Source organism: Oncorhynchus nerka, linkage group LG10 (assembly GCF_034236695.1).
Source record: "Oncorhynchus nerka isolate Pitt River linkage group LG10, Oner_Uvic_2.0, whole genome shotgun sequence".
NCBI classification, from domain to species: Eukaryota; Metazoa; Chordata; class Actinopteri; order Salmoniformes; family Salmonidae; genus Oncorhynchus; species Oncorhynchus nerka.
The window spans coordinates 28,588,434-28,609,590 of NC_088405.1; the positions used below are offsets into that span (position 1 = coordinate 28,588,434).

General features: G+C 43.5%; 2 protein-coding genes across 2 annotated transcripts in view; both read right to left on the reverse strand.

The window, feature by feature from the left end:
* Positions 1 to 3,982: 3,982 nt before the first annotated feature.
* Positions 3,983 to 21,157, reverse strand: part of LOC115135105 (protocadherin-15-like) — a 265,480-nt gene continuing 248,305 nt past the window's right edge. Inside the window, 7 exon segments of the mRNA XM_029669390.2 lie at positions 3,983 to 5,480; positions 8,285 to 8,393; positions 9,992 to 10,065; positions 10,214 to 10,246; positions 10,980 to 10,998; positions 18,868 to 18,984; positions 19,387 to 19,395. Coding sequence (XP_029525250.2) covers positions 4,860 to 5,480; positions 8,285 to 8,393; positions 9,992 to 10,065; positions 10,214 to 10,246; positions 10,980 to 10,998; positions 18,868 to 18,984; positions 19,387 to 19,395 — 982 coding nt within the window. The 3' untranslated portion in view covers positions 3,983 to 4,859.
* On the reverse strand, positions 15,033 to 18,548 carry LOC135573569 (protocadherin-15-like). Its single transcript, XM_065022830.1, has 2 exons — positions 18,439 to 18,548; positions 15,033 to 16,384 (listed from the first exon to the last, which is right to left on the reverse strand). The coding sequence occupies exons 1-2, from the start codon at positions 18,546 to 18,548 to the stop codon at positions 15,130 to 15,132; spliced, it is 1,365 nt and encodes a 454-aa protein (XP_064878902.1). The 3' UTR covers positions 15,033 to 15,129.

Genomic DNA, 21,157 nt, shown 5'->3' on the forward strand with positions numbered 1-21,157 from the left:
TGTACTAAACAGCAGCCATGTTCCTCTCAGACACTTCTGTTCCCCTCTAGTGAGAAAATAAATCAATTAACGACCACATTCTTCTACAATCTACTTTTAAACTGTCTGTTGCCACAAGCAGCTAGCTGGATATGTCTACTATGCAAAAACATCTGACTCATGGGCCTATGACAGTGTTCTCTAAGCAGAAGAAGAACCCTGGTGCTTTGATATATTGAACACCTTACTAATTACAGTATTTCAGCTAATTATACTGCTCAGATGATCCACTTGTAGTGGCAGTAGCTGATGTTTAACCAGGGGTCTGCAGTCATAACTGTCTAACAAGGGTCTCATATGCTACTGATGAAAGGAGCTAGATATGAAATAGGTACCTCTTAAACACATTACAGCAATATCCAAATCATTTCTGCTATAATTAGTCTGCCCAGAGTAGCTTCCATTTTCCGTATCTCTGTATTCCCAAGTTATTTTCTGGGGCAGGGCAAGCTGAGATGGTGTGAGTGTATTTTTTGATCATATCCTCCTACCAGACCAACATAATTAAGTTCAGTTATATTTATGTTCATGTAGAAATATACTTTACAAAACATAGAATGAAACCAGCTCACATCTCGAACATTCCCTGGAACGTGATGTTTCTTAACATTGAGGCACATACAGAAAACATCACATGTTCAGACAGACCAGAACTGCATGAGGAATATTACAACACTAACCTACATGTATGTGCATGAACACATAAACAGTACAGTTAAATACTGTGACCTACCAACACACCTAAACAAAAGATACATCTACCATTTTGCAGTGGTGTAAAGTACTTAAGTAAAAGTACTTTAAAGTACTACTTAAGTAGTTTTTTGAGGTATCTGCACTTCACTTTACTATTCATTTTTTGACAACTTTTACTTTTACTTCACTACATTCTTAAAGAAAATAATGTACTTTTTACTCCATACATTTTCCCTGACAACCAAAAGTACTTGTTACATTTTGAAGGCTTAGCAAACCAGGAAAATTGTCAAATTCAAGCACTTATCAAGAGAACACTTGGTCATCATTACTGCCTCTGCCCTGGCGGACTCACTAAACACAAATGACTATTTTGTAAATAATGACTGAATGTTGGAGTGTGACCCTAGCTATCCATACATTTAAAAATGGTGCTGTCTGCTTTGCTTAATATAAGGAATTTAAAATGATTTATACTTTTAATTGTACTTTTCATGCTTAAGTATATTTTGGCAATTACAATTACTTTTGATGCTTATATTTAAAACCAAATACTTTTTGACCTTTACTCAAAATAATATTTTACTGGCTGACTTTCCCTTTTACTTGAGTAACTTTCTATTAAGGTATCTATACTTTTACTCAAGTATGACAATTGGGTCATTTTTCCACCACTTCAGTTCATTTGAATTGTTGATAGCGAAGTATTTTGATACTAAAATGCTTGAATTAATTTGCTTGATCATCCCTGTAGCTCAGATATAGTATGTCTCCACATAGTGGTGAAAAGTAGCCCTCCAAATCAACAGTAGAGCAACTACACAGTGTATTGGTATTGATCAGCATGGCATCCAACTACGCAGTGTATTGGTATTGATCAGCATGGCATCCAACTACGCAGTGTATTGGTATTGATCAGCATGGCATCCAACTACGCAGTGTATTGGTATTGATCAGCATGGCATCCAACTACGCAGTGTATTGGTATTGATCCATATTGCATCCAACTACGCAGTGTATTGAATTGATCAGCATTGAATCCAGTTATACGGAAGCAGCAATCCTAGACTATCTAACAATAAGAATAAACTATGTTTATACTGGGTTGGCCCCCCCCCCTTGGGTTGTGCCGTGGCGGAGATCTTTGTGGGCTATACTCAGCCTTGTCTCAGGATGGTAAGTTGGTGGTTGAAGATATTCCTCTAGTGGTGTGGGGGCTGTGCTTTGGCAAAGTGGGTGGGGTTATATCCTTCCTGTTTGGCCCTGTCCGGGGGTGTCCTCGGATGGGGCCACAGTGTCTCCTGACCCCTCCTGTCTCAGCCTCCAGTATTTATGCTGCAGTAGTTTATGTGTCGGGGGGCTGGGGTCAGTTTGTTATATCTGGAGTACTTCTCCTGTCCTATTCGGTGTCCTGTGTGAATCTAAGTGTGCGTTCTCTAATTCTCTCCTTCTCTCTTTCTTTCTCTCTCTCCGAGGACCTGAGCCCCCCAGGACTACCTGACATGATGACTCCTTGCTGTCCCCAGTCCACCTGGCCATGCTGCTGTTCCAGTTTCAACTGACCTGAGCCCTAGGACCATGCCCCAGGACTACCTGACATGATGACTCCTTGCTGTCCCCAGTCCACCTGGCCATGCTGCTGCTCCAGTTTCAACTTCCACCTGACTGTGCTGCTGCTCCAGTTTCAACTGTTTTGCCTTATTATTATTCGACCATGCTGGTCATTTATGAACATTTGAACATCTTGGCCATGTTCTGTTATAATCTCCACCCGGCACAGCCAGAAGAGGACTGGCCACCCCACATAGCCTGGTTCCTCTCTAGGTTTCTTCCTAGGTTTTGGCCTTTCTAGGGAGTTTTTCCTAGCCACCGTGCTTCTACACCTGCATTGCTTGCTGTTTGGGGTTTTAGGCTGGGTTTCTGTACAGCACTTTGAGATATCAGCTGATGTACGAAGGGCTATATAAATAAATTTGATTTGATTTGATACTCATTCCACAAATACAGGCTAAATTGGCAGCACATACAACAAATATTTAATATGTCCATGAATAGGTAAATAGAAACATATTATAACTTATATTTTTCTGTTTTGTATAGATAGATAGTCCAAATGATTTCTATTGGTAGTGTAGTGTAATTTCATGGTTTGTCAATAATGTAGGCCAATAATCTGTTCCATTATAAAGCTTTAGGCGCCATCTTGTGGCTGAAAGGATAGAGCACACTCTAGAGAATTCTCATATATGCCCTTACACGTAAAGCGCCAAACATAACATACACTGAGTGTACACAACATTAATAAAAACACCTTTCTAATATTGAGTTGCCCTCAGAACAGCCTCAATTCGTCAGGGAATGGACTTTACAAGGTGTCGAAAGCATTTCACAGGGATGCTGGCCAACATTGACTCCAATGCTTCCAACAGTTGTGTCAAGTTGGCTGGATGTCCTTTGGGTGGTGGACCATTCTTGATACACACAGGAAACTGTTGCGTGTTAAAACCCCAGAAGCGTTGCAGTTCTTGACACAAACCAGTATGCCTGGCTCCTACTACCATACCCCATTCAAAGGCACTTCAATATTTTGTCTTGCCCATTCATCATCTGCATGGCACGCATACACAATCCATGTCTCATTTGTCTCAAGGCTTAAAAATCCTTCTTAACCTGTCTCCTCCCCTTCATCTACACTGGTTGAAGTGGATTTAACAGGTGACATCAATAAGGGATCATACCTTTCACCTGAATTCACCTGGTTATCAGAAGAGGTTAATCTCTCAATCTTCTGAATGTTTCCACTTCTGTCCTCTCTCCACATTACCTCATCTCTTTATTGTCTGGAACTCCAATTGTCCGAAGATAAATTGGCAGATGACTTTTAGGTAGAAAGTCAAGCTTATGAAAGATGATTAGCATTTAATATCATATACAATTGCCTACCCCAAGTCATTCAAGATGATAAGGAGTATGCTTCAGAAAAAGACTCTAGGTTAGGAAGTTTGTCAAATACCGCCAACTTATTTTCAGATCACAAGCTAATGGGAACAGCAAAAACTATTGATATTGAGTGTACTGAATGAAAACCACAGGGATGAATTTCAAATTTCCTTGCCAACGTCACTCAAAGTGTACTTTTACAGAGTTCAATATTGGGCCTTTGTAAACAGCATTCTCCACAATACCTGTGTCTTGACATGAGTTACCTGCGGGTGTTGTGCTACTTCATTCATGCCAGTTCTCCAAATAATTGCACGTTAAAACTTTATTGTTGAGATTGAAACATTATTTGGTAGTGTTTCCCCATCTGCAGGGACCTGATGTATTTAGAACATTTCTCAAACAGAATGGTTTTGCATCAAATTTTTAAGGGACTGAAAATACCACATCATGTAGATACACATGTCTGTTAAAAACAATATAGTTTAAATGATGACAATATTAACATATTTCTTTGTTGAAATATTGATAGACATGTTTGCATTACTTCTATGTCATTGGTTACAAGTCCAAATGTTCCCCAATACTCTGATAGTAAAAGACAACAATAATTCCATAAACTTTCTGATAAGACGTCAAAATATTGGAAATGAATCAAACACAAAATAATCAAATCAGAATATTTCATTATTTACAAATAAAACGCAATTTTAGCAAAATACATATAATTTCTTAATGAACCTCATTATATTTCTCTGTATTATAAAGTATGTGGGCTCCAAAAATCCTTCACCTCTAAATCCAGAAAATACTTATAAAACATATTGCGCAACATCCAGCAAGACAAAGGTCCTCGAGGTACATTTGATGGATAATGCCAATCACCATTCATGACTTTTCATACATTTTTTTGAGACAAGCATTGCTTCATAGCAAGTTGACCGATTGTATAATAGCTCTATCAGGGATATGTATTTGACACATTAAACATCACCATATCAAAAGTCATCATTCATAAGAATAATGAAATAATACTGTTAGCGCAATCACACTGCTAGTCTTGGACAGTGATTGGCGCTTATACAGCAGAGGCATACAATCATTTGTTGCTCCCATATCTCAACACATTAAATGCAGGGTCAACTTTGTCAACAGAAAAATATAAACTCTCAGCAGTCCATATGTCATAATTTAGTCATTGGTATGTGCAGGCTGTTCCAAGGCCCCATCCACAGCTCCTCCTCATCCGACAGCGTGTGGTCACTGCGGGACGTCAACGTTTCTTTCGACGCCATGTTGTCCACACACGACTCCTGCTCATCTACACAACAGTTACTCCTACTGTTCCTGTCATGTAGGGCCTTGGCAATATTGGATTTGGACCCAATACTGTCAAGGCCCGTGATGATGGACCCCAGGGACCCGCTGGACGGCCGGGTGTTGAGGTTAATGTCAACGGTTGAGGAAATGCCTGTTAGTGCACCTGTTCCATTTCCTGTTACTGGTTCCCCTACGCTGTTTAGAGGAAGCTTCTCTTCCTGAGTCTCAGTCAGCATGTCCAACTTTTTAAACTGTTTTCCCAAGCGGCCCGGGGAGCCCACCTTGAGATTGTTGGGGTGGCTAGGCCTCCTGGTCCGCACAATGGTCCCGTTCTGGGCGAAGTAGACGTTCCCGTTGATGTTAGCGTGGCTGTTGATGTTAGACAGGCGGTTCCTCTGGGGTTCAGGAGCGCTGTCCTCTCCTGTGGAGCTGGTCTCATACTCCCTGTCCACAACCAGCTTGATCCGCTTCCTTCTCACTCCAGGCTGAGAATAAAAGATGCAAAGAAAGATGGAGAGAGAAAGAGGAGGTTAATGCACAGATAAAATAGTATTTCCAAATATGCAAACATCATGCATCCAAACAGATTATAGATAAAATTATGCCAATCAATGCACAAGTCATTTTAAAACTATGACAGTAACAGGATAGGAAACACACAACTCTGGAAACATGTTCATTGCGGTGTTACGTTTTGGTCATCATATGGCTATAAGTAAAGAGACACAATGTACAATTGGTTGAAGAAACTTTCTAACACAACCAAAAAGTGTGATGGAGAGAAAATACAAAAATGCCACAAAGAGTGGTTCAACACCATTGAAAAGAGAATTCAAACTGAAGATAGAACAACCCATTCCCCTTCCATGCAAGAAGTATTTTCCAGGAGATAGAGAGCGGTAGAGAGAATGAAGCACTCAGGGGGAAGCACACAGTATTATCTTCACTCCCATGCGAGAGGCCACTCCAGCCAATCTTACTTCACAGCTGACCAACTCGTCCCTCAGAAGGCTGTGGCATTCCCATCTGAATCGGTATCGGAGGTCTCCTCTGTGGCTCCCAACTGGGATCTACCAGCTGACCCCAGGCTACTGGCGTCAGATTTCTCAGATGGTGTAATGGCGTCCTCGTCCACCTCTGTGATGGGAGAGAGTCCTCCGAAGGTCTCCTCTGAGGCCTCTGTCAGGCTGTTGCTGGAGTCTGAGCAGTAGGGAGTTCCAGCATCGGGACTACGGCTGGGCCCTTCTCCAGCAGACAGTAAGCTGGACCTCCTGGACGCTGCTCCGTCACTCAGCTCTTCCACAGACTCTATTCTCTCATTGGCGGTACTGCCTTCCTCCTCAGATTCTCCTTCGTCCTCCTCTTCACTCTCCTCATTGATGGTGTCCTGTGAACTGCAGGTCAGGATGGACTTGCGGCTGCCTCCAGTGGACCTGGAGCTGGTAGAGCTCCTCTCGCTGCCAGCCAGGGAGCTCTGGTCCGTCATCTGGTTGTCCTCTGGCTCGCTGACCTCTGATCCAGAGAGCTGGGTCTGGCTGCCCCCGTGGTACACCGAGCTTCCCGACCCGTACTCTTCTTCACTGACACCCTCACTTTCTGGCCTGGACATCACTGAGCCTCCAGCACTTTGTGACGATCTTATGGAAGAACCAGGCTGGGAGGCAGCACTGCTTGAGCCGCTACCACTGCCACCAATGATACCACTGCCACCGACGCTACTACTGCCACCAATGCTACCACTGCCACCAATGCTACCAATGCTACCACTGCCACCAACGCTACCACTGCCACCAACGCTACCACTGCCACCAACGCTACTACTCCCACCAATGCTACTACTGCCACCAATGCTACCACTGCCACCAACGCTACCAATGCTACTATTACTTCCACTGATGCCAGAGGCACTACTCCTCACGCTGGCTTGTGTCCCTCCACTGGACCTTTCAGTAGCAGTGCCAGATGATTTCTTGGAAGAACGGGCAGAGGAGCCACTTTCTTTGGACTCCCCAGTCCCCTCATCCTCTTCAGACACTTCCTCTGAATCTTTCTCAGTCCCAGATCCTTTCTCTGTACTGGATTCAGTTCCTGACTTTTCAGTTCCTGACTCTTTCCCACTATCAGATTCTTTCTCAGAATCAGATTCTTTCTCAGAATCAGATTCTTTCTCAGAATCAGAACCTTTCTCAGAATCAGAACCTTTCTCAGAATCAGAACCTTTCTCTGATCCTGATTCCTTTTCTGTCCCAGATGTTTTCTCTGAGCCTGACTCTTTCTCTGAATCAGACTCTTCTTCTGTCCCCGATTCCATTTCAGTGACAGATTCCTTCTCTGTCTCGTCACCCTCTGACTTGGATTTGCTCTCTTCATCAGAATCCTCTGGGTGCTCTTCTGGCTCCTCTTCTGAGTCCACAGTGCTTTCATTGGTATCGTCTCGGTCCAGATCCACCTTCAGGTAATCTTTGTCCTCGGTGGAAAGCGCCACACTGCTTCTCTCTGAATCCTCATCAGAACCCTTCCCACTCCCACTGCCACTCCCACTCGCCTCCGGCTCGCTCTCCACCGTCACGCTGATAGACACCTTGGACTTCTTCTCTTCGTCACTGGTGGCAGCTTGCGAGGCATCTTCATCCTTCTCGCTACCTGTGGCAGAGCTTCTACTAATGCTTCCCTGAGACTTCCTCCTTGCCTGCAGCCTGTTGCTCAATTTGATGCGCTTCATTACCTTGCCCAGCCGGCTCCTGGCGGTGGACTTGGTGTCTATCGGACCATCACCGGCAGGTCCCCCTGTCAGACTCTCCTGGCTGTCGATGCGACGGGCCGACATCAGTTTGGCGTAGTCCTTGTCCTTCTTGGCGCCAAACATCTTGAACATCTTGGCTTTCTTCCAGGGGGATGGGCCTGGTTCTCCAGCTGGAACAGTCTTGTCCCCACTCTTACTGGCCGCTAGGAGCTTGCTAAGCTTCATGACGGACTTCAGCCTCTTGGCAGCCGAGGAGGGTTCACGGGGTTCCTCGCCCTCCACTGGCTCTGCCTGCTCAATCTCATCCTCTGGTGGAAGGTCTCTAAATCCCACCCTCTTGCCTCCTCGACCAGTACCCCTTCCACGCCCTCTGCCTCGCCCCTGCCATAGTTACATCACTTGTGATTAAACAAGATTATCAGCATCAACATAGTTCAGACAACATGATATAGTTGAAATTGAAACTCTGTTATTGCATTATTGTAGCTATATAGTGGGTAGTTATTGATCATATCAAAGTGCTGCTACATATAGTAAAATAAGTACCTCAGACCCATGTGGGCTGTAGTAGTCATCCTCCATAATCAGCTCTCCATACTCATCATACATGGGAGAGATCAGCTTCCTGCGACTGCCATACTGAGGAAGGTCATACCTGGAAGAGAAAACAAACATTTAGAGGCAAACGGGAAACAGCTTAAAGGGCTGTTTCAACCATCATTTATTTGCCAGTATTGTGAAATATTTTTCGAGAGGTGACAGTAACTAACAACCTCTGCCTACACCCCTAGGGACATGAGCCACAAACACACACAACCCTCCAGTGTTATATAGCTAGTGCATGAGATATTTCAAGCACTTGCTCTAACAATAATACATTTGCACATTTACTGTGTTACATGTCCATAACACATTCTTAAATCAACAGTTCCCAAGGTCATGCATAAGAGAAGGGGTCAACACTAACCTTCTGCATAATTGACTCTGTACGAGACTAAACTGGGCGATGCACAATTAAAAGACCCATATCAGAAACCGCATTAGCCCCACACTGAATCTCTAAATGAGGTGCGGTGTGGGGCCAACATCAATCAGCATCAGTGTCAGAGCTGAAATTGCGTGCCAATTGGTGGTACTATCTGCAACCCACTTGGCATGGGTGCCAGAAGCAAGTGAATCTGTGTGAAAACTGAAGGAGGCAGGTAAATGGAAAACCTTTTGAACACGTGGGGTCGCTGGGTCGCAGCTGAAGGCCGCCAGAGCTAGTGATTGCTGGATTAAGAGCTTAACCCAGCTATTAAGTTGCTCTTTAAATAGAAATGGATCAAAGGCAGTCTGGGTTATCGTGATAGCAACCTCAGCGGCAGAAGCTTTAGGGACCTGCTGTCCCACCCACAGAGTCTTCACAACACAATTACTATAAGACTCAACGCAAGGGCTTCATCATACAAACACACTAAGCATCAATGAGAATTTTCATGGATGATGAGAGGGTAAGTCACAGAGTCGATGAGGCCTACGTGATCATGCAATTAAAATATGTTACGTGGTCGATGATCCACTTCACACGGTTGACTAAGGTTTGATTCAAGTAGGGGTTTAGCTTGTCCTCTGTCTAGCTTAACTCCCCTGAGTGTTTTAAAGAACCCCTCACGGGACACGAGAGTCCAATGCACAACATTTGGTCAGCATCTGTTCGTATCGCTGTAAATTCCAGCGTTTTCCACTGGACCATATGGGCGATTTGCAGTGTACCACGCAAGCCAAAGTACGCTCCCGTCTTCTCTACTGGTGGAGACCATTACAAAGCTCTCAGGTGCCACGCTCCGCTCAAGGCTGGGCAATTGATCATATTTGGTGGGAGTGGGATGATCTGCATAACTGGAAGGGGTCTTATGCACTGTTACACTTAAAGGGATAGTTCTGGATTTTGGCAATGAGGCCCTTTATCTACTTCCCCAGAGTCAGATGAACTAATGGATACCATTTGTGTCTTTGCATCCAATATGAAGGAAGTTAGAGGTAGGATCTCTCAGTGTGTGTGTGTGTGTGTGTGTGTGTGTGTGTGTGTGTGTGTGTGTGTGTGTGTGTGTGTGTGTGTGTCAGGGGCTTGTGAAATGTAAGTTCATGAAACATTTGTAATCTAGTCTTAATGGCATTACTTTCAGCAATTAACCAGTGGAGATCAATTCAATTCCCTGGATCAGAGCGAAACTGATGAGATATGGGAGGGACAGCGGGGATTGGACTCACCCCTGGTCGTAATTTTGGTATTCGTCCCTGTAGTAGTCTTGGCCTGGGTCGATGCCTGACTCCATGGAGAGCTCCTGAATTTCAGTAGAAGCACATAGAGATACATCAATAGAGAGAAAAAAATGAGAAACCATAGCTAGAAACACAGCACAGTACAGAACAGCACAGTGTGTGCATAGAAGAAGTATCCTGGAGCTTTGACAGAAGCAGTAAGGTTTCTACCTCAGGTCTCAGCAGAGATGGCCTCAGCAGTTGCTGCCATAGATTAGTTGGAGAGGGAGGGATAAGGAGAAACAGAGACAGTGTCCAGTTCACAGTTCATATTTAACTACAGACACAGCAGGATAAAGAATGACAGCTTTTAAGGCCATAGAGAGAGGAGAGTGGAGTTAGAAGAGGGCAGGGAACAAAGGTTTAAGGAGGAGATGAAGAGGTGACGAAGAATGAGAATAGAGAGAAAGTGAACAGAGTAGATAGAAAATAGAAAAAAAGGTATAGTTGAAAAAAAGATGATAGAAAAGTTGAGAGACAGAAGAAGCCAGAAGAGAGATATGACAGATAAAGCACACTCACAGCTGCTATCAAACAAGATTGAAAATGAAGGGAGCATGCATGACACTTCTGATGCTGGGCAGGATTTGTAGGACTCAGGGTACGTCAAAAGTTGTCAAACAGTGTACCAGTTAATCATTGGCTAAGCTCCTAGTAGTACTTCCATGCACCAATAGAGTGAAAAAAAATGGCCCAAATGCTCATCCGTCACTTGACAGCAGACAGATTTGAAATTACAGCAACAGCAGTTTTCGAACCAAATGTAAACTGTGATGCTAATGTTAAAGTAATAAGACAACTCTCTCTATGACCCCGTCTAAATCTCATTCAGTGTCTTCCATCAGGTGAGTGGTAGATAAGAATGATGGTGAGCATGGACAAATTTACTTGGCACACAATGCATAACATAAAAATACCTCACAAGAAAAATGCCTACCTTTCTTCCGTATCCTCGCCTGTAGGTCATGGAAAAAAGGAGGAAAGAAATCGTGCAAATAATGAGTACAACGTGACATCAACATTCTAAGTGCATTGATATAAAAGCATATATTCTGCTGACCAGTTAAGTGATTTCAATGCTACTTACTGTGCAATTTCCTGTCAAGCCAACGGTTCAATTTTCATTTAAAAAATAATGCAGAAACATTTTTTGTTATCTATTTGTTATGTTCTTTCTTCCATTATAACAATGATTGGCAGATAAAAAGAAAAGTTGGATCCATAAAAAGGTGGGGGAGAAAGAAATAGGAAATAACAACAAACCCTACACTTAAGATGACATATCGAAGCAATTACCTTCCCAATAGAAACTGGGAAAATCATTTTATGGCACACTATTGTCTCTCGAACGCACTTGTTAGTAAAATATAAATGTATGTAAAAAGAAATCAAATGGATTTGTTATTGTAAAAAGTTCAAACATCCTTTGACTGTGGTTAGCTTTGTGGACGTCACACCATATAACTCATAACAGATTCATTTAGACCAGGATTCAATCATTAGCGTGGTAACCTGCATTAGCCGACAAAGCTTTTTCATAGCTTTTTATTTATTTTGTTTAGGCAGTGACGGAGGTTTAGGCTAACTGCGTTAGTGCTGTCAAATCCACAAGAGGCTCCTGGTGTTTCCTATCACGGACATTTCCATTGGATGCAGAGAGTCACATTAGTAGAAATCCGATGCAGCTGCATTACACATTTGAAGGCTGGAATGTGTGATGTTATCTACACCTCAATTAGGCTAATATAGATCCCTATTATTTCCTTGAATGATTTTACATTTGAGTGCCATTATATTTCTAAAATTCCACTCTATTTCTATATACACCTGCTTGTTCTGAACTTCTAATGTGGGTGGATATAAGGATGTGGTTTCGTGATAAAGACTAGGAGCACAGCCGCCTACCAATTAGACAGCTCAAAAGCAGTTACACCTCCGACACTGCCTGAACAAAAGCAATATAAATCTGTGTATGTCGACTAATGCGGGTTACGCTGATCTGATCGAATCCTGGCCTAATTGTCAAGAATTAGAGCGTCTGTATTGGAAAGCAGTATTGCACCCTTTTTTGAAAGCATTCTTGATGATTTACTCAAATGCACCTCACACTAGCCAACAGTTAACAAAGCATCACAGAGATTTCCCCCAGAAAAAACATAACTGTCCCAGACATAGTGCATATCCAAAATATGCATACGGGGAGGTGTGCATATGAAAAGTTGCTGATCCCTGCTGTACGACCACACCTCCCTGTATGGGACTGGCTAGGTGGGAGTAGGGCTGATGAATGGTCTGTTGGGCTGGTGAAGTCTTTAGGAAACACCAAAAAAAATAAAAATAGGACAGATACTGTAGGCAGGGAGGAGTAGGGGGGATGCACATCCAGAGATTCATATAACTAATGGACAGTTAAATACTCATGTATCCGGATGTAACCAAGAGGAGGGAGTTTCTTCCTATCTTAGAGGCCATTAATTCACTGGGAGCTAATGGTTTATGATGCAGAGAGGTAAAGGATCGTTTTAATAATACTTTTGATTAAGGTGATGTGATACATTTAAAAAGCCTACTGTGTGGTGGTAGTGAACAGACTCTCCTCATTAACTTTATCAAGGCACTGGATGAAAAATTAAGAAAATAAATTGTAAAACCAAAGAGGAAGTGACACAATAATTGCCATCAAAGGAACAAAAAAATAAAATAATCTCATCTGTTAGAAATGACAGATGTTAGGGACGAAGAAAAAGAGCACCTGAACCAGAAAATACACTGAACAAAAATATAAATGCAACATGTAAAGTGTTGGTCCTATGTTTCATGAGCTGAAATAAAAGATCCCAGAACTGTTATATACTGGTGGGGTTATGGTATGGGCAGGCATTAGCTATGGACAACAAACACAATTGCATTTTATCAATGGAAATTTGAATGCACAGAAATACAGTGACGAGATCCTGAGGTCCATTGTGAGGCCCATTTCTTTTAAGGTATCTGTGACCAACAGATGCATATCTGTATTCCCAGTCACATGAAATCAATAGATTAGGACCTAATTCATTTATTTCAATTGACTGATTCCTCAAATGAACCGTAACTCAATAAAATCTTTGAAATTGTTGTGCCTTGTATTTATATTTTTTTGTTCAGTATAGTTCGTGAGTTGTGGGCCTTTTCGATAGAGGAGATTACCCCATGTGGTGAACACAGAATACACAATTAGTCCAAATTTGATCTGATTAAACAAATTAAACTGCTCTTGAAAGGAGACGAGAGAGGAGGGACGAGAGACAAACATGGGAGTGGCAGAGGGAGAAAAGACAGAGAAAGGAAGAGCTACAGGAGCCTTGAGAAGATTGATGCCGATGGAAGTCTGTCAGAGTCACATGAAAATGATAAGGGATAAATGAAAGGAATAACAAGAAGGGGTTAGGTAGAGAAATGAAGCGAGAAAGAGAGAATCAAAAGATAGAGGGCAAGAAAGAGTGTTAGACAGAAGAAAGAAGAGAGAGTGTGTGTGATGGAGTTAAGAGGGGAGGGTGACAGGTCAGGACAGCAGCGCCAGTGGTTGAGGGATTGATTGGTTGACTAATTAGCCGCTTTCAGGGAGCCTTCAGACAGCAACAGCTACTAGTTTATCATGCTGTGAGGATCTGTATAGACCATCCACAACATCATCAGCCTACTAATGAGCCCACAGCTTCAACACCCACTTCCCAACGTCAAACATCTAGAGAAACATCTGAACTGACACACTATTCCATCAGAGCACTTTGGAAATTCAAATGCAATGTTGTCCCGGAAATGTACAATTTTTCTGCAAATCATGAACAAAATAGAATGCTCTTGCATTGTTTTGAAATAAGTCAATTAGACCGCACCATTAACCCATAGTATTGTCTTGTATAGATTGTATGGATATTCTGATCGAATGCACTGTCCTCTGTGAAGAATAAGGGCTCTCCATTCACCAGGGTACTCATGGGGAATTCAAGTCCATTAGGCTCACAATGTGAGAGTGGGCTTAGAATACGTTTGTTTGTGTGGATGAGTCATCCAGGCTCTATGCACATACTCACACCCCACTGGGCACACACTGGTTGAATCAACATTGTTTCCACGTCATTTCCATGAAATAGAATAGACGTTGAATTGACATCTGTGCCCAGTGGGATAGATCTAGATTAAATTCCTGTGTGCTGTCTTCCATATCCCATCTCTTTACCTAATTAGCCTCTTCACTTATCTCTATATCTAATCTGTCTGTCCATAAAAACATTGAAAATAATAGACTCTCCATCTTCCGGAATTGGATGGGATTGGATGGGAGTACAACATACAAGGAGCAAGTTGTATGCAGGTTCAGTTCAACATAATTCTCAAGCCTTGAACACTTTAATGGAATCTGTGTGGTAGAACAGGGGGTGAAGACAGAGGATGGTTGGTGACATAGAAAAGGCCAAAGGGTTATGAACTAAGGAACATGACAATATTTTTAAAAATAATCCTCAGTTTAAGAGGTTCTGAAAAGCTACGGGATCTAAGGGCCCACTTGCTGTTAGTTGTGATAACATTATAAAGGTTTGTTAGGGGAAGAAACTATGTTGTTGATGACAACACTTACAATAACATCAGACAGAAAATATCCAATACAACACAGCATGATCATGACATGAGACATAAAGATGTAGAAAGAAATAAAATGATTTAGGAAATAGAGCTAAGGAGGAGAGTAGTCAGCCAGTCAGAAGGGGGTGGATTGGGATGGAAAGTGATTGCTTAGTTCCTCAATCACAGAGTCAGTATTTGACTGGTTTGATTGGCTTGGCTCCTGGACCTCTGAGGTTACATTGTTAGTGCCTGGTTGGCTTGTTTCCAGATCAGAGGAGTTAGTGTTTGTGGTTGAGTTTGGTTGGACCACATGTTCCGTGCTGGTCAGGTTTGGCTGGTTTGGTTCCTCACGGGACCCAGATCTGTTTTGTCTCCGAATTCCTTCTGGTCCCTCGGTTGCTTGGGGTTTCTTGCCGAATCGCGCCACCTTGCGATTCTTGTCTACTTGACTGTAGAGGTTGGCAACAGACTTCTCAATGTCAGCGAGGTTCTGCAGGTTTTTCAGAATCCCCTTTAGCTCCTTCCTCTTCACACCGTCCTCGGGTTGGGGGTGAGGAGGAGGGGGATGGGCCCGGGAGGAAATAGGGCGGAGCGAGGACAATGGCGGCAGGGAGGTTGGGACAAACTGAACGGTGTGGCGGGGTCGTTCGAAAGTGGGGGAGAAAGGGGGCGGGAGGGGTGGGGGTGGGGGTGGGGGTGGTGGCGGAGGAGCATGATTCCGAGCAGGAGGGGGAGATGGAGGGAAGGAGGGTGGGGAGAATGATCAGGCTCAATGAAGTGAGGATTGAAGGGTGCAGGGGAGGAGATGAGGAGGGAGGAGGAGGAGGAGATGAGGCAGGAGGAGGAGGAGGACCAGAATGAGGTGTTTGAGAAGGAGGAGGAGGTGGAGGAGAATGAGGTGGAGGAGAATGAGGAGAAGGAGGGGGAGGTGGCGGATTCTCAGGTGGGTCAGGAATGATCTCCACAGTGATCTCGCAGGGCTCCGCAGTGATGTAGCTGGAGATGCTGGTCCTGAGGACAGGCAGGGTGGGCCTCTGGGCCAGGGGCGGAGAGCCTTCGCCCTGGGTGATGATGATGCGGGGAGGAACATCCTTCCCTATGGACAGGGGGCTGTAGGGGCTGTCCATAATGGAGAACAGGGTCTCTGCGCTTAACTCCAGCATGTCAATGTTGTCTTGGTTCCGCAGTAAAGGAGGGGAGGTCAGGGAGCCCCTGGAGTCACGCCCTCCCCTAGGGGTCCTCTCCTGCATGGCCTGCTGTTCATACTGCCTGGCCTGCTCCCTGACAGACAGCTTGCTCTCCTCTGTGCTGCGGCTGCTCTGGACGTCATAACCCTCCAGGCTTCCTTGACCCTTCATCCCAGCTTGGAGCAGCTGCAGCTCCCACTGGGCCGGGTCCATCAGAGCCTGTCTCTTCAGCGACTCGTACCCCTCTGACCCTCCACGGAGACGAGTCCGCATGGTCCAGACGTTCCCGGACCCTCCAGAGAGGGAGGGGGAGAAAGAGCCCCTTTTCGCTGTCCCGTAGGGGCTGCTGAAGTTCCCGTCTTCTTCTTCGTCGTAGAGAGGGTTAGTGGTGGTCAGGGGGTGGTGGTCTGACAGAAAGGTGACGTTGCTCTCTGACTTGGGCAGGATGCTGTGCAGCGACCCGTTGCCACAGGAGGAGTTGGCGCGACAGGCGAAGCTGCTAAGGCGTCTCTGGCGGTCGGCTTCATCGATCTCAAACCTTTTAGCCCTGTCCGATTAGGAATGTAGATGGAAGGTGGAGAAAAGAAAGATTTGAAACACAGGTGAAGGAAGGATGAAGGATGAGGAAGCAGAGGAGAAGGGATGAGGGAGATGCTATAGATCCTTCAGTCATTTTGACTCTTAGTATTATGATTATAGTTAGAAATGATATAAAAAATGTGATTCAAACTCAAAGGTTATGCAGCAGGGTAGATCATGCTTTTCTTTTCTTATTGTGGCTACATTATTATCAATTGAAAAATGTCTCTAAATACAAAAGTTTTGATAAAGAATAGCAGTTCAACTGCTGACAATATTTGGACAGGCGATAAAGTGTCCACTTAAAAACATCCCAAGTACATTTAATACACGATCAAAAATCTAATCATATTTGATTTGAAGAAATCAAAGCAGTCACAGAGGTACTTCCATTTTAGCATCACGGTCCACAAATATATGGCACATGTGATATCTGAAGTACCCAACACCTACCCATTTGCATCAGTCCAATCATAGCAATAATACTAAGAGGTTATGATCTTAATAAGTTAATGGACGTGAAACAGAAACAATAACTTTTTTCTAATGAGATCAGGATAGGGATGGGTAGGGCATAAGCTATAAGCATCTAAAGATTCACCATACCTCTACATTTACACAGGGAGGATCACTTTTCCTAAACTGGAAGCAAAAATGGTGGAAGCAAAAATGGTGTTACGCTGTAATTAAGCCTTACCTTCATAAAGAGTATTACCTAGCATCCCTGAAATTATACCATCATATTAAAATGCAAATGCACTAACCATGTACAGTACTGTAACGTCTAAGTTATTTCTGTAATAAAATATGAAGTGCATGTCAATGACAAATATTCAAGAACAGGTGTAGGAGACTAGACGCCATCTACATCACTCTTGTTTTGCTATTTGAGCCTAGGCATAAGCACTGGGGCTACTTACTGCAGTCTGAATCCATTGAAGAGCAAATAGAGTGGAGGTTAAATGAAAGACAGACAAAGACAGACAGATGTTTAACAAAGTGTAACCTTATGGGAAATGGTCAAGAGGCTGAGGTAGCCATGGTCAAACTGGTTGCTTGATGAAGGTGGTGAATGAATAGGCATATAACGAGTTCTGCATTCATTCAAGGCTTCTTCTAAAACTATTAACATTTCATTGCGCATTCAGGATAGTATTTAATGTGAAAGGTGGAATCCGTTTGTGTTAATGGCAAAACTGACTCGCAAAACTGCTGAGGTATTCAACAGTGACAATAATAAGGGAAAATCAAAAAGTAACTTACCACAAAATCAATTACTAACAAATGGATGGGACAAACTGAGACACAGCATTATTCTACTTCTAGCAAACCTCGGTCTCTCTTTTATGAGTCAAATCAAACAGCTTCACCTTGAGAGAACAGAAGGCCATGTTGAAATGGATCTGGCATTTAATTAATTCACACATTGACAATCTGAGACGGGATGTCGAACAAACTTAGGTCTGTGCAGGTGTTTGTAGGACAAAAGCACACTGAATTATGACTGAATGGGAACAATGATGTAGTCATCCAAATGTCTAAAGCTCAACACGAAAGACTCTGAAGACCAATGTCTATCATTGGTGGACTAAGGCCCTTTTTTTCTCTCCAAGAAATGTGTATGCTGCCTCCAGAGTGGCGCAGCGGTCTAAGGCGCTAGAGGCGTCACTACATATCCGGGTTCGATCCCAGGCTGTGTCGCAGCCGGCTGCGACCGGGAGACCCATGAGGGGGACACACAATTGGCCCAGCGTCGTCCTAATATTTATACATTTCTTAATTCCATGATTTTTCTTTTAGATGTGTGTATTGTTGTGAGTTGTTAGATATTACTGCACTGTTGGAGCTAGGAACATAGGCATTTCACTACACCTGCAATAACATCTGCTAAGTATGTGTGACCAAAACAATTTGATTTGATTTGATTTTAGGGGAGGATTTGGCAGGCTGGGAAGTCCTTGTCCCATCGTGCTCTAGCGACTCCTTGTGGCGGCCGGGCGCATGCATGCTGCCTTCGGTTGCCAGCTGTGCAGTGTTTCCTCCGATACATTGGTGTGGCTGACTTCGGGGTTAAGCGAGCAGTGTGTCAAGAAGCAGTGCGGCTTGGCGGGGTCGTGTTTCGGAGGACGCATGGATCTCGACCTTCACCTCTCCGGAATCCGTACAGGAGTTGCAGCAATGGGACAAGACTGTAACTACCAATTGGATATCACAAAATTGGGGTGAAAAAGAGGTAAAAAGTACCAAAAATGTGTTTCCTTTTTGAAAAATAGACAATGTCCTAACACCCACAAACTTTATCATCTGCACAAATAGGCATTACTCATCAGTATATGGTACCTGAAACAGGGAGTAAGGAGGTAAGGAGGAAGAGGTCAAAGGTGGGCTGAGTTTCTATATAAGCCCTTTGTGAAAGGGCCTTATAAATACATTTGCTTTGATTTGACTTACGTGCTGCTGTCCCCTAGTTCCCCGTAGATATTGGCTGTTGGGGCACGTGGAGCAGCAGCCTTGCTCGCTGGCAGAGCCTGCTGAATCCTCGCAGTCTTGGCACATTCCGCCTGTCTCCTGAAGTTCAAATAAAGTTTCATCAGTTTGAGTCAATCCATTGCACTTTGTTTCCATAACATTTCATCACTTGTTCCCCATGAAGGCTACATGTCTGTGGTGAATGAAGTGACTGAACATCAGTACAGTATGTGTCTCATCCCAACTGACTGAGATAAAAAATAACAGAGCCAATCTCTTATATAAAACTAGATTTAAAAAAAAGGCAAGTCATTGTCTATATGAAGGAGATGACTTGAACTACAATGTTTGTACTTTTATCCTAATTTTAATAGTCATTCTGACTCGCTGGTTCATCTTTAAAATACTATTCAGTAGCGAGGACATGTGACAGAACCATGTTGTATTCATGCTCAAGTGAATACAAGAGAGATCACTCATATCACATGGGCAATTACTTACTCTTTGAATCTGGTGGATGGTTTTCCAGGCAGTGCGGGAGACAGAGGGAAAAAGAAAACACAAGAGAACCTTGGTTATACAATTAGCTCAGTCCAATTTTGTTAATACTACACAATGAGAAACATTAATTAAATTGGGAATTATGAGACGCCTCTGCGTTCCTCCAACTCCATTCAATTTTAATGAATGGTGGTTGTTAAAGGTTCCTTTTGAAAAACACACCACTCGAGGTAAAACAAATGTTTATTATTCATGGCATTCCTTTTGACTTATTCCGATAACAGCCAGGCTTTGGATAACATGCCCTATCATAAATCTCAGCCTATTTCAGCACGGAGTATAATAAGAGGATATAGTAACACATTATGCTTAATCTCTTATCACACAGTGTTATGAAACACATCAGGCTCTCCAGCTATGTTTGCATCATCCAGTTCATACAAGTATATCAAACTCAAGAAGCCTTTTTCTTTTCCTTTTTCGTCCATTTCTTTTGCTCTCAGCATTACTTATTCACAACAAAATACAATTACCCCAGAAGAGAGCAATGAGAGAATGCGTTGCATCAGAATATTCTCCCGGAGATCAATAAGTCATGAAGTTGAAGGAATGAATGAACTTCTCTGAATTGGCGCATCGTAACACTACAAACTCTACAATGTGTCTGTGTGTGTGTTTCTTCAGCTCGGGTGAACCACTCTGACCCGTCTGTTGGGTGTAAACATTCCCCAGACATCAGTGTTGATGTAGTGTTGATGTAGTGGATTCACACGGCACAAAGAACGACGTCGAGGAGCACCTGCCTGACGCATTCACAGTTGTCATGGCTTTACAACCTTGCCCAATCAAGAACAAATGGTATACCAAATGGTATACTAAATGGTTGTACAGTCGTCTCAAATAAAACAGTGAAGGACCTTGGCGTTACTCTGGACCCTGGTCTCTCTTTTGACGAACATATCAAGACTGTTTCAAGGACAGCTTTTTCCATCTACGTAACATTGCAAAAATCAGAAACTTTCTGTCCAAAAATGATGCAGAAAAAATAATCCATGCTTTTGTTACTTCTCGGTTAGAACACTGCAATGCTCTACTTTCCAGCTACCTGGATAAAGCACTAAATAAACTTCAGTTAGTGCTAAATACGGCTGCTAAAATCCTGACTAGAACCCCAAAAAATGTATCATATTACTCCAGTGCTAGCCTCCCTACACTGATTTCAAGGTTTTACTGCTAACCTACAAAGCATTACATGGGCTTGCTCCTACCTACACGTACGTTATGGTCACAAGACGCAGGCCTCCTAATTGTCCCTATAATTTCTAAGCAAACAGCTGGAGGCAGGGCTTTCTCCTATAGAGCTCCATTTTTATGGAATGGTCTGCCTACCCATGTGAGAGACGCAGAGTCAGTATCAACCTTTAAGTCTTTACTGAAGACTCATCTCTTCAGTGGGTCATATGATTGAGTGTAGTCTGGCCCAGGAGTGTGAAGGTGAACGGAAAGGCTCTGGAGCAATGAACCGCCCTTGCTGTCTCTGCCTGGCCGGTTCCCCTCTTTCCACTGGGATTCTCTGCCTCTAACCCTATTACAGGGGCTGTGTCACTGGCTTACTGGTGCTCTTTCATGTCGTACCTAGGAGGGTGCATCACTTGAGTGGGTTGAGTCACTGATGTGATCTTCCTGTCTGGGTTGGCGCCCCCCTTGGGTTGTGCCGTGGCGGAGATCTTTGTGGGCTACACTCGGCCTTGTCTCAGGATGGTAAGTTGGT